Source organism: Camelus ferus, chromosome 24 (genome assembly GCF_009834535.1).
Source record: "Camelus ferus isolate YT-003-E chromosome 24, BCGSAC_Cfer_1.0, whole genome shotgun sequence".
In the NCBI taxonomy this organism is placed as follows: domain Eukaryota; kingdom Metazoa; phylum Chordata; class Mammalia; order Artiodactyla; family Camelidae; genus Camelus; species Camelus ferus.
In genome coordinates, this window is record NC_045719.1 from 2236494 (window position 1) to 2250084 (window position 13591).

General features: G+C 46.1%; 1 protein-coding gene across 7 annotated transcripts in view; it reads right to left on the reverse strand.

Moving 5' to 3' along the window:
• RALBP1 (ralA binding protein 1) overlaps positions 1-13591 on the reverse strand; it is a 38448-nt gene that overhangs the window by 15305 nt on the left and 9552 nt on the right. For 4 of the 7 annotated variants that reach the window (XR_004314971.1, XM_032467391.1, XM_032467388.1 and 1 more), the window contains exons 2-3: positions 2657-2953; positions 446-874 (exon numbers count right to left, since the gene is read on the reverse strand). Coding sequence is in view for 6 of the 7 variants with exons in the window: in XM_032467391.1 (XP_032323282.1) it covers positions 446-874; positions 2657-2900 (673 nt within the window). In the remaining variant the exon portion in view is untranslated. Of the gene's footprint in view, positions 1-445; positions 875-2656; positions 2954-10123; positions 10252-10680; positions 10933-13591 lie in introns of all 7 variants that reach the window. The other 3 variants (XM_032467389.1, XM_032467390.1, XM_032467393.1) reach the window with 3 other exon arrangements.

Genomic DNA, 13591 nt, shown 5'->3' on the forward strand with positions numbered 1-13591 from the left:
ATTCAGTTCCTAGTTCGTTCACTTTATTTTCTATAAAATAGCATTTTAGCCAGAATGTCTTCAGTGAGAACGTATTATCCGTGGGCTCCTGTAAAGGTCTCCCTCACTTCCCCTCCTTTTTCAGGAAGTATAGTTGCTTTACAGGTCTCCCTTTATCTCATCAAACATGCCTATCCTTTTTTAAAAAGCGTAAATATCAAACCTTCTACAAACGTGCATGAACGTGCAATTAAACTGAAAAAGTAAGTCTAGTCTCCGTCTGTTCTGAACGTGTATGGTCTGACTCGTGAGCTCTGTGTGAGCAGCAGGGCCGCAGACACGGGCGAGGAGGAACGCGACCTCGCCCTCCCGCAGGGGGGTCAGAGCCGCCCGCGCGGCCCGGCTGCGCCCCGGGTCCTCCGTGTCTGCGGGCCCCCCCCCGCCCCGCCCCCATCGGGGCGCGCACCTGACACCCGGTAGATGCCCTCGCACCGCATCCCGCGCCGCTCCACCTGGTCCACGCACTCGCGGAACACGGCGGGCAGCCGCACGCCGTCGCACAGCATGGTGCGCTCGGCCGCGTCCGCCAGCGGCGCCCCGAACACAGGCCGCAGGCTCGGCGCGTCGGCCGGCGGCGCCTCGGGCTCGGGGACGGGCTTCTTCTTCTTCTTCTTCTCCTTCCACTGCTTCACCACGTCCGCCGCCGTCAGGTCCTTGGACTTCTTCTCCTTGTGCTTCTCCTCTTTGGGTTTCTCTTTGATTTTAAAATCCTTCTCTTTCTTCTTAGAAAAGCTGGGCTTCTTGAAGACGTGGATCCCCTTGGAGCGCTTCATTTTGGAGGGACTCTCGGCCTCATCTCCAGAGCTGTCTTCCTGGAAGGCGGCGTAGCCTTCAGCTGCCGAAGAGACGCAGGGAGTGAGTGACAAGTCTGCGGGCGCCAGGCGTCCCCTCTCAGTGCCTGAGAAGAGGACGGGGCACCGCCCGGCCGCCACAGGGCTGCTCACCCCGCGGCCGGCCCGCCCGCGCCGGCCGGACCCCGGGAAGGCGGGCGCCGCCCTGACGGGTCCTGACACAGGGCAGCGACGCGCAGGGCTGGCCCTGCGACTGGCTTTCACACCGCGTAACTGGAACTTCCGCGAACCAAATTACCATAAGGAATCATCTAGCTATTACTTTATTACCTGCACAGAGGCTAATGGAGAGAATTCTGTAAAACAGTCTTCTTTCATCATCCCAGTGACACCCCCTAGCTTACTTTACTTAGCTTAGATTTTTCCAGGCTTGCTCCTCCCTGTCCCTGGGAGCAGTGTCCAACCACGCCCCGAGCCGCCCCTCCCACTTGGCCCCGGCTCGGGCCGCGCAGCCCCTTCCGGAGCCGGCCGCCGGGCCCGCGGGCGCCGGCGGGGAGGGCAGCGCCGGGATGGCCCGGCGCTCACGCCAGTTACCCTACACAGGTTTCCCCTTCTGCACACCTGTAACTCACCTATCCTCTTCTTCAGCCAGCCACCTCACAGGCTATTTTACCACAAAGATGAAAGATTCTGCTTCAACGTCCCTCTAAATTAAAATACCATGAGCCCCACACCAACCAGAATGGCAGCGGTGCTAAGGGCCTGATACCACGGCATAACTGGGGCCCTCAGACACTGCTGGTGGGCTGTCCACTGGAACGGCCGCTCCGGGAATGTTCTGCAGCATCTACTGAGGCTGAAGCGAGCCTGGCCTGTGAGCCAGCGATTCCACTCCCAGGAACACACGACAGACATGCAGAACCATGTACGGTGACGTGATGGAAGCACTGTCCCTGACAGTCAGACACTGGAAACAACCCAGATGACCAGCAGCGGTAGAGGGGAACAATGAATTCCAGTCTGTCAGTGCGATGAGACAAAATCCAGCAAGAAAAACAAACCAACCGCTGCCACACGGAAAACCAGGAGGAATCCAGCCAACACAACAGTGGGCAAAAGAAACCACACACAAACAGAAATCTACTTCCATGGACGAAATCCCAAAATCAGGTGGACTCCCTCTGAAGGGGCAGTGACGGGATTTCAGGGTGCTGCGAAGGCCCTCCACCTGCAGCCTCGGGCTAATCCCGCGGCGCGGCCGCTCTGTGCTGACTCGGCAGGCGGCACACCACTTGTGCCTTCTATCCGCACGCTATGCTTCAAGGAGAAATCAACTGAAAGATACCATGCAACTCAAAATAAGGCAATACTTAACTCACCTGATTTGCTTTTAACAACTGAAAAGCTATGTCTAGGCAGGTCACCCTCCCTACAGAACAAGAATCATAAATGGAACGCATCGTGGCATTTGCTTAAGACACGTGAATACATACTTTTCTCAGTTCCAATAAAGTGTGCCCCAGCTGGCCCACACAGCCTCGCCAACACAGCAAGATTCTACAAGGACAAAACTCGCTGTCTACTTTTCATACATTATTTTAAATGATCTGTTTACGAAACTTCCAGCAGAAATCTTTACCATTTCCAGAAATTCGTTATTTCTATTTGTGAGAGTAAGACCCTAAAATGCAAAAACTGAGACCCAGAAAAATTAAGAAAATATAACACAGGAGTCTTTGACTGGATTTGTTTCTATAGCAGAGCAGGCACCTGTGACGAGAGGTTTACCTAAAACAGAGCCACAGCAAGGAGAAAACGACACTTACTCCTTTTTTCCTTTTTCTTAAATTTCCCTTTTTTCTTCCCATGGTCCTTCTCGTCATCGGACACGATGTCAGGAGGCTCGTGGAGGCCGTCGTGGGGAGGCGAGGGCTCGCCCGTGCGGTAGAGGCCGGGGAACTTGGTGGGGCTGATCTCCTCCGAGCTGGGGGTGCGGGGGAGCCCTCCGCTGTGCTCTGCCCTGCGGTGTTCGCTGGGGCTGCTGGTCGGGGGCAGGAAGCACTCGGTCATGCTGCCACCGGGACAGACCGTGCGGGGGCTTGTCTGTTACCTGTCCATCTCACCTGCACGGGGACAGAGAGCGTCACGTCACCCGACAGGGCCACGCACAAGAGCACCAGACACACACGACACGCAATCCATCCCACGTTTACACATCAGAAACATTCTTCACAACCCCCTATAAAAGGGCTCTTTCATTCCGCCACCTCCAGTTACGTTCGGCATCACACGCTTTGGGTCTCAGAGAGTTGGAAACGCTGGATCTCCAAGTATTAAAAAGACGAACCAAATGAAAATTAGAGTTCTCAAAGTAGAACACAGAGTCCTCTCTAACAAGAACCCACCATTGAAAGGGGCTTCGTTCTGATTGCTTTCCAACATAAAATCTTAATTTTTTTTAAAGTTATGACCAAACAATGGTGAATAATAAATTAAGAAGGCTATTTCTACAACTACACATGAAGAGTTCAGCATCATAACTGAAATCTACAACAGAGTTAAGGTGATCAGCGTCCTGGCTCACGCAACGACAGGCCACACTAGCTGCAGCAGAGCCCTGCGCTGGACAGCTCATGGCTGAGGACAGCTACTTCATCTCGCACTGGAGCTGTGCTGGAGGAAACAAAGGACCCCTCATTTGCTCAATCCTACAATACACACAAAATAGACTGGACACTCAAAGGACAAATGTAAGAAGAGGTCAAGATTTGTTCGCATTTTTTTCCTCATTAGACGGATGGTACATGGTCTAAGTATGTCTAAGCTATGTCCAAAGTCACTTGGAATTATTCTTCATCCTCTTTCATGTCTTTGTGATATTCATTAGAAAAACTATTAGAATCACTTGTTTCTGTTTACACTCACTTTTAAGTTTGCAGCTTTAAGAATCCAGAAGCACGAGTGACAAGACTGATAAATCTGACCGTAAACAAAGTCTAAAGACAAGCAAATGTGAAAAAAGTTTGTAAACTGTGACAGCTGATTTCTTTAAAAAGTACTCTCACACATCAATGAAAACAGAAACAAATCAAGAGAACTACACAAAGAATGTGAAGCAGTTCATAGAAAAATGACTAATATCCATATGAAAATAAGGTTCAAGTACACCTACAATTTTAAAAACAGAAATTAAAACAATCAGTCACCATTTTCCCAACATCATTCTGGCAAAGAACAAAGAAGGCGTACGGCACCCAGTGCTGTGAGGACGTGAGCAAACAGGTGCCTGGAGAAAACCTGCCAACAGCAGAAGCACAGACCAGCACAAGCACAGGCTTTTCTGAAAACCATTTTGGTAATATCTATGGAAGTTCCAAGTGTGTCTCTCGGAGCGAGGAATTCCTCTTTTTAGAACCTTATCCTCCTGATACACTTTTACATGCATTCAAAGTTGCACACCTGAAAATACCGATTTTAGCGCTGTGAAAGCAAAACCAAAACCACCTAAGTGGCTACCAAAAGAAGATCAGGTAAATCATGACTTATCCAAATACTGGAACATGAAGTCACACGGGCGATTTCTGAAATAGCCGACCGCAGCTCACCCTTGGGAGCTGTGAAAGACGAGGGAGAGGAAGATGTTTTTATTTCTTACTTTACCCCTTCACGCAGTCTGAGCCTCACCATGCCTGTTTTTATTGCTTTTATTACTATTATCACTGCTGGCCTGACTGCCCTGGCGCCCGTGACGGATGAGGCCCCAGCAGAGGATGAGGACCCGGAAACCCCGTGCTGCCCAGGGACAGAGCTTCCAGCCCTGGGGAGCCACAGCAAGCCTGAACTTCACCGAATGAAGGGGCAGAAGAGAGAGGCCTCAAACAGTCCACTGCGAATTTAAGCATAAATAGGCCAAGGTAAAACAATGAACAACGAGAAGTTCCTGCTTCTGAGGCAAGAGGACAACGGATGTAAATCTGCAAGCACTTAGGAGGGAACACTCATCCCTGTGCCTCCCAGGAGGCACAAAGAAAAGTCCTGGATTCTTCAGATTAAAAAACAACAACAACAACAGATGGACAGGCTGAAGGCAGACAGGTCAGGGACTCGGGCCCAAGGGCCAGCACGGTTCCCGGAGTTCTGTCTGCCTCTACACCGCACACTCGGAGCAGAGGAGGCCGAAACAATGATGGGTGCAAAGGTGGTGACAAAGCCTGCTCTCTGCAGCCTGCGGGCCGGGGGCCTGCCCTGCAGGACAGAGCGCTTCTGGATGATAATGGTCCACTCCCGCCAGACACACAGGAGAGCAGTCCAGGCAGGCCGGCACTGGAGTCAGGACAGACAGGCCAGAGGGACAGACAGATCAGAGGGACAAAACAGAAAACTCAAAGAGACTTCCATGGACAGCCAGCTGAACGGCAGCAAAGGCTCCAAAGGGACTCACGGGGGAGGAAGGTCTTCGACAAGGGGAGACGGATGACCACACAGGAGACAGGGCGGGGCAGCCCCTCACGTCACCCACAAAACATAACTCATGACACGTCACAGACACAAGACAGCTAAAACCCGTAAAGCTTCTAAAACAAAACATCTTTGAGCCCTTGGGCGAAGATTTTCCCAGACAGAACCAGAAAACATTAACTAATTAACTATAAAATTAAAAACTGACAAACTGGACTTTTGTATCCAAAGTAAAAACTTCTGCATCAAAAGACATCGTGAAGAAAATGAACAGTGAAGGCAAAGACTTGGAGAACACATTTACTGTGTGCGTATCTCACAAAGACACCCAGAATGCATGAAGAACGCCTGCAACTCAGCAACAGACAGGCCAAAACGAAAATGGGCCAAAGAGTTGAGCAAACAATTTACAAAGGAAAATATATGACTGGTTAATAAGCCCAGAAAAAAGCTCCACATCAAAGAAAAACATCAAAGAAATGGAAATTAAAACCACAATGAGCTATCAATGCGACACCATCTAGAACAGCTAAAATTTAACCAGAACTACAATTCCTAACATTTAACCACTTTGGAAAAGTATGTGGCAGTTCTTTCAGTCAAACCCTTAACATTTGACCCAGCAATTCCTCTCCTGAGTATTCACCCAAGAAATGGAAACATATATTCACAAAAAGCCATGACTAGAGTAACTTTATTCATAACAGATAAAAACTAGGAACACCTACATTTCCAGCAACGAGACTGGATAAACATACATGCACGTAAAAGGAACAAACTACTCAGACACAACCAAGCCGGTGAACTTAAAAGACAGCACAGCAGACACAGGGGATTACAGAATATGTGCTGCTGTCTACATGATGTTCTCCAACAGGCAGACTCATCTCTGTCCAAACAATGCAGACCTGGGGCTGCGGGGTGGGGAAGCGGCAGGGACCGAGACAGAACCGGCCGGGTTGATGGCGCTGTTCTGTATCTTGACAGGCATGCGGGCCACATGTATGTAGAAATTTGTTAAAACTTTTTTTTAAATTGAAATACAGTCAACATACAATATTATGTTAGTTTCAGGTGAACAGTCACATACACTGTGAAATGATGACCGTGACAAGCCTAGTGACCATCTGCCCTGGAAGTTACTTCACTATCACTGACCATATTCATACCGCAAGCTCCACCCCCGCGGCTGGTTTTTTTCACAACAGGAGCTCCGTGCCTCTTAATCCCCTTCACCTATTTCACCCACACCCACCCACCTCCCTTCTGGCAGCCACCCATGTGTTCTCTGTATCTATGAGTCTAATCTTCATTTTGTTTTGTTTTTTTTAGATTCTACATATAACTGAGATCATATAGTATCTGTCTTTCTCTGACTTACTTCACTTAGCATAATGCCCTCTAGATCCTCCCATGTTGTCAAAAAAAAAAAAAAAAACCCACTAAGCCGTGCCTATCACTGAACATAAATTATACCTCAGTAAACCCCCTCAGACTGGGGGGAAAGCCACAGATGCTATATGGAGATGATCGTGAGCCTTTAAAAAACGCAAACCCGCCTTTTCAAGTGCTGCTACTCCCACCTCTACCATCAGCATCCCACCAGCCCAGACCCAGAATCACTACATCGGGAATGTCCACTTCCAGTCTCTCCCGACTGAAAGCCTGCGGCTGGTACCAGCGCAAAACTTCTCTCCAGAGAGAACTGAAGGTAAAAAATGTTACTTCCAGAATATCTAACAAAAAGTATTAAAAGTATAAAGCAATAACCATACATTTAGAATTTTACTTTAGAACCCCCAAAATTATACATTTGAAACAATATTTCATGTAAAAAGAACAGTTATGACAGCTAAAACTGAGGTAAAGCAACAACAAAAAACCTTCATAAAACTAGACTCATACTTAACTAAACAAGGGCTTAAAAACATTCACCCCTCCAAAGAACTAGGATATACACTGTTCTTAAAATAGTCTTTCCTGTTCACGTACCCTATTAGTCAGCGCATATAGGGAGAATCACTCACCCATGCAAAAGGACAAAGCAATGTAAGCCAGGAAGACAGACAGATTACTAAACCAAAGTCTCCTGAAATGAGCTTTTGAGGATGACTCCAATGATTTAGTAAACTTGATCATATCTACACAGAAAAAGGTCTTTTCCAGAAAACAAACAGTGTGCTTCACTAACTTACAAGGTAAGCAAAATCAGTATTTTGTAAATGGTCTCTATTAATAAAACCATGCTAAAATTCACTAGAAGCAGCTCTCCCTCATTCTTATGTTTTTTGAAAATAACCTGTAAATCAGGGGGGAGGGTGTAGCTCAGTGGTAGAGCACATGCTCTGTTTAGCACGCACGAAGTCCTGGGTGCAACCCCCAGCACCTCCTCTAAGAATAAACACATAAGTAAACCTAATTCTCTCTGCCAAAAAAAAAAAAAAAAGAAAGAAAATTAAAATTTAAAAAATCTGTAAATTAAAAGTCTCTAACCTAAATCTGTACAAGGGAATCCAAATACTGACTCATGAATTCGTTCCCTACTGAACACTACCCAGTATTAACCTAGGATTCGGGAATGGCCAATTTTGTAAGCAGTATTTGCATGCACAATACATTCTTGTTTTCCAAATGGTGTGGAAAGAAATTTTCTCAGCCTTAAAGAACAAGAGCATGTAGATCACAGGGGAACACTGAGCGCCCACACGATGGATGCAGAGGCCTAGGTGTACATGGAGTTCAGAGCACGAGGGGACAGGAAGATGATCTTGAAAGACCCCCGCTGGGCGGGGACCAGGGCAGACATACAAGGGAGCACGGTCAACATGCCAGCAGGAACACTGGACACTCAAAGACACGAAAGGACTATCTTCAAAACTCTGAAAACTAGTTCCAATGACCATTCAAGCGCATGGGGGGAATAAAGGCTTCCAGATGCACAGTGACCAGGAAGGAACTTCCACATGTTTTCCCCAGCGTCCTCACGGGCACAGACAAGCCCAGGGACAGCAGGTCTGTGACCAGCCGGTGACATGCCCAGCGAGCCGGCAGGAAGAGGGGCTCCAAGGGCAGTGCGAGTCGCAGGCGCCTGACCACACGGAGGGAACGGTAGGATGCAGGGGAGAGCCATGGGGTAAATCCGGCATGGGAGCAGAGTACAAACGCAGATAAACACACAAGATAACCGTCAACTCAAAGCAGAAGAGAAAGGTAGATGAGAAAATGAAGTGTGATCTCCGGCCGGCTCAGCAGTCCACGCTATTTGTCTAACTGTCACAAGGAAACCCAGGCCCCCGAGTCCATTACACGCTGTGCGGGCACACACGCCAGGGGCCAGGGGCCCGGGAGGGCCTGGGAGACCTAAACCCTCATCCGCTCCAACACCTGGTTACCAGACACTGACAAACACTGGCATCTAAACAAACAGCAGTTCAAGTCCATTACTTAGAAATAAGGAAAGAAACACCAAGACAAAGCGCTAAAAGGAAAAAACTATGACAGACAGGTGCAGGCATGGGGCAGGGAGCAGCGTTTGGCACTGTAAGTCTCTTAGTCCTGGGCGGGGGTCCCCGAGCCCAGCCCCAGGGTCAGAGTCTTGAGAAGGACTCACTAAACCAGCGCACAGTCATGCTCATGGCTGAGACTCATCACAGTCACAGGACGCAAAAGGCACACGGGGCGAATGCCAGAGGGGACCAGGCACAAGCTCCCCAAGGCCCTCTGGCAGTGCAGCCGCAGGGACACTGTGGGCCAGGCAGCCTCTCAGACTCGGAGCCCCAGGTCCTGGCAGAGCCTGGCCACTGGAGCACACTCAGTGGAGCGGGGCCCTGAACCCCAGGCTCCCGGACAGGAAGCAGGGGCTGGGTGCAAACCACACTGTGCACAGAGAGTTCCAGCGCAGTGAGCCACTCCTCCCGCTCAGGGCAAGTTTTACATCCTGCAGGGAACTTTACCAGTCCAGGGATTTTGCTTAGAACACGATCACTATGCAAGAAAGAAATTTTCTAAGTTTATAAACTGAGATAGGACAGAAATAGGCCTTCAGACGAGGCCAGTAAGGTTTAGAGGGTTTCACATCGTCCACAGTGAAATCCCGGACGTCACCACGTGTGCGAGGTTTACGGCCTGTGCCCTGTACGCAAACCAGTATTCCCACGTACGGGACCGACGACAACCTCTCACGCACACCCCCAGACCAACTGCCAGCCCGCTCAGCTGTTACATAATCAGTCCTTCCAAGTCTTCTAACAGGTGTTCAGGCCTGGACTTTAACAGAGATTTTACTTTTTTTTTTTTTTTTTTTTAGTTGAAGTATAGTCAGTTGACAATGTTGCTTCTATTTCTGGTGCACAGCATCACGTTTCAGTCATACGTACACATACATATATTCCTTTTCATATTCTTTTTCTTTATAGGTTTCTGCAAGGTATTGAACATAGTTCCCTTGCTGTACAGCAGAAACTTATCTATTTTATATACAGTAATATGAATCTGCACATTAGAGATTTTATTCTTGAGTTATCTGTTCCTTCTTAAATCTCATCAGTCAAACTTAGGCTTTATTTCAGTTTCTCCCCTACCCGAAGCTGCCTATTCAAACTCTGAATTAGCGTCCCATATGCCACTCACAGGAACGTACTGAATGACAGTGATTTAATGTTTTCCATCAGTGTCACTGATTAACACAGTATGCCTAAGACAAGATATGTGTGTAAAACTGGTTTAAAAGATGTGACATTCCAAAGTTCATCATAATGAATATGCGTGTATGGATGACTTTTTAATGCTGACAACAACCGTTACAGGACTAGTAACAAGAAAACAGAAAAGCTCACAAGTTATTCGAGGAAACGGATATAATGCAGTATGTGAAGTCAACGCCGGATGAAACAAGTGTGAGGAGTGCAGCTCTGTCCATCACTCAGAGTGAACGTTCAGACTCCGGGGGTCAGCGTGTCCGGGGCTGGAAAGTGAGCAGCCAAAACACACAGGATGCAGCAGCCAGAAGCCAGCCCGCCTCCCGCCCGCGGGGAGAAAGGCCAGGGAGGGCACGGTTCAGCCCGACACACAGCTGCCCTACCCAAAGCGTGTGTACATGTAGCAAGTACGGGAGGAGAGCCCACCCTGCCTTTAAACAAAATCAAAAGTGCTATCATCAGCAGCCAATCTAACATGGAGGACCGAAAAAAGAAAAATCACAGTAAGTATGTGGTACTTAACAGAACAACAGCACATTTTAAAAGTAATGGCATATCCTTTGGCTGGAGGGGAGGACAGTGTCTTTCCGACGGCATTTCATACTCATATACTCTGTTCTCAGGGAGATCTTACACCAGAACTAGGGCGGGGGCGAGACCAACAAAGGTTATTTAATAATTTTAAAAATGCACACCACCGCTCACAACAGAGACAGGGTGAAGTACGTGGTCCATGGGTCCCAGTGTGCTGAGGCCCCTGGAGCGCTGTGAAAAAGCTCCTCCGGGCTCCCGGGGCAGCAGAAATTTGAGGGGAGACAGAGCAGTCCTCAATATCTGTCAGACACCATGCAAAAAACCACCAGCTGGAAGAGGATCAGCTTCAACGGCAGACGGTGCACATTTCCTTTGAACAACATACTTCTGTGAGGCTGGGTTTTCTCGGGAAGCTGTGATTTAAAAGAAAAAAATCAACATGGTACAAGAAATAAGGGTGGTGATGTCCAATCTGACTGCAAAGTATTGTCAAGTTGTGCAGTGTCCAGCAGGTGCATACAGAACATTAACTTTCGTTATTTAAGAGTGAAATAAAATATTATTTTCTCTTTCAACCTACGTGTATTATTTTTTCACATGGCTACTAAATTGCCAAGACGTAAATGTATTAAGTTGTGTGAACCTAATAATGTAACACAGCATACTACTGAGCATTACCGTTGGGCTGACGCCAGGTCTAAGAGCAGGATGTGTACAAGATGATGCCAAAATATTGTGTCAAAAGAAAGACGTTATTTAGATAAACAAGTTCATACTGTATAGCACAGGAAACTATACTCAATACCTTGTAGTAACTTATGAATAAGAAAATGAAAATAAATATATGTATGTTCATGTTATGACTGAAGCACTGTGTGTACACCAGAGATTGACAAAACACTGTAAACTGACCATACTTCAATAAAAAAAAAATATACAGACAGAAAAAAGAGGAGTTATGAAAGATGCTTGGAGTCAAGTCAAAAGGACTCAGAAGTCAACTAGAAGAAGGTCCCACTGGCCAAAGATGGGACCATATGAACGCCAATAAAATTAGTTAACTGCCATGAACTAAATTACCAAGTATATTTAAATCCGTGCGTTCACAATGATACTCAAAAGTAAAATTCATTGGTCATTTTGGAGGGCACTAGAGAACCATCTCATTATTTGGAGTAACTGGTAAATAAAGGAGGGCAAAAGCATTTGCCCTGAATTTCCTATACAAAGTGTTAAGCCAAGTTTCTTTTTATCAAAATATTCTAGCTAATAAATAAAGAAACAAAAGACTATCATCACTCAATAGGCAATTTAAAAATAGATGCTGGCAATAATGATCAATGGCTGCTAACATCACACACACAGGAGAGAAAAATCACACCAGCTTTGCAAAAATCAACAAACGAATCAAACCTTAATCTGAGTAAGCCTTAAAATCTACAGGACATACAACTTAGTTTCTTTAGTTAATGCTTTGCAAAAAAAGAAGGGGGAACAAAGAAGAGTGGGAGGGTGAAGATAAAAATTAAAGAGACTTCTAGTCTGTCCCTTTCGACCCCTCTCCCCCCCCCCCGGCAACCACAAGTTTGTATTCTATGTCTGAGTCTCTGTTCGAAATTTGTAGATAATGACAGGCATGTGTAGAACAGACAAACAAGATTATACTTCACAGCACATGGAAATATATACAAGATCTTGTGGCAGCTCCCAGCGAAAAAGAATGCGACAATGAATATCAGTATGGTTATGTATAACTGAAAAATTGTGCTCTACACTGGCAACTGACACAACATTGTAAACTGACTATAACTCAATAAAAAAATAAAATTTTTTAAAAAAGAAAAAAATCATCACAACATACACCTTAAACTTATACAGTGCTGTATGTCAATTATATCAATAAAAGTGGAAGAAAAAATAAAATTAAATAAATAAAATTAAAAACATATTTTAAAAAATTAAAGAGACGTAAGAACAAGAATGAGAAGACAAGCCACAGACCAGGAGAAAGTATTTGTAAAAGACCCATCAGATACAGGACTGTTATCCAAAATGCACAAACAACTCTCAAAACTCAACAGTAAGAAAACAAACAAACCAATTTTAAAATGGACAAAAGACCAGAACAGACGCCTCACCAAAATAGACACACAAACCACAAACAAGCACCGGAAAAGATGCACCGCATCATGTCACCAGGGAACTGCAAATTAAAACAACGGTGACCATGATTAAAATAAATCTGGATTTTTTAAAAATCCCGTATGCATGCTGACATATGTTAACTATATGTATTGTGATTGCTTCATAATATATGCAAATATAGAATCATCATGCTGCACACCTGACCAATATAACGTTATATGTCAATTATACTTCAATTTTTTTTAAAAGTGACCTTAAAAAAGAAATGAGATACCACTGTACGCCTGTTAGAATGGCCAAAATCCACAACACTGACAACACCAAACGCTGGCAAGGATGTGGGGCCACAGGAACTCTCACCCAGTGCTGGTGGTGCGGCCGCTTTGGAATACAGTTTGGCAGCTTCTTATGAAACTAATTGTACTTTTACCATACAATCCAGCAATCATATCTGTGGCACTTTTGATATTTGCCCAAATCAGCTGAGAACTTAGGTACATACAAAAACCTACACATGGATGTTTACAGCAGCTACCTTTAGGATTACATTTATTCACGGTTGCCAAAACTTAGAAGCAACCAAGGTGTCCTCTGGTAGGTAAATGGACAAATAAACTGTGTTAGAGTTCAGACAGTGGAATATTATTCAGCACTAAAAAGAAATAAGCTACCAAACCACGAAAAGCCATGGAGAAAACTTAAATGCATGCTACTAAGTAAAAGAAGCCAACCTGAAAAGGCTACTGACTGTACGACTCCAACTATATGACATTCTGGGAAAAGCAAAACTGTGGAGAGTAAAGAAGATCGGTGGTTCAGGGGCCGGGGGAGGGGAAGGGGGAGGGATGAACAGGCAGAACACAGAGGATTTGGGGGCAGTGAAAACACTGTATTATGACACCACAGTGATGGACACATGTCATCTGT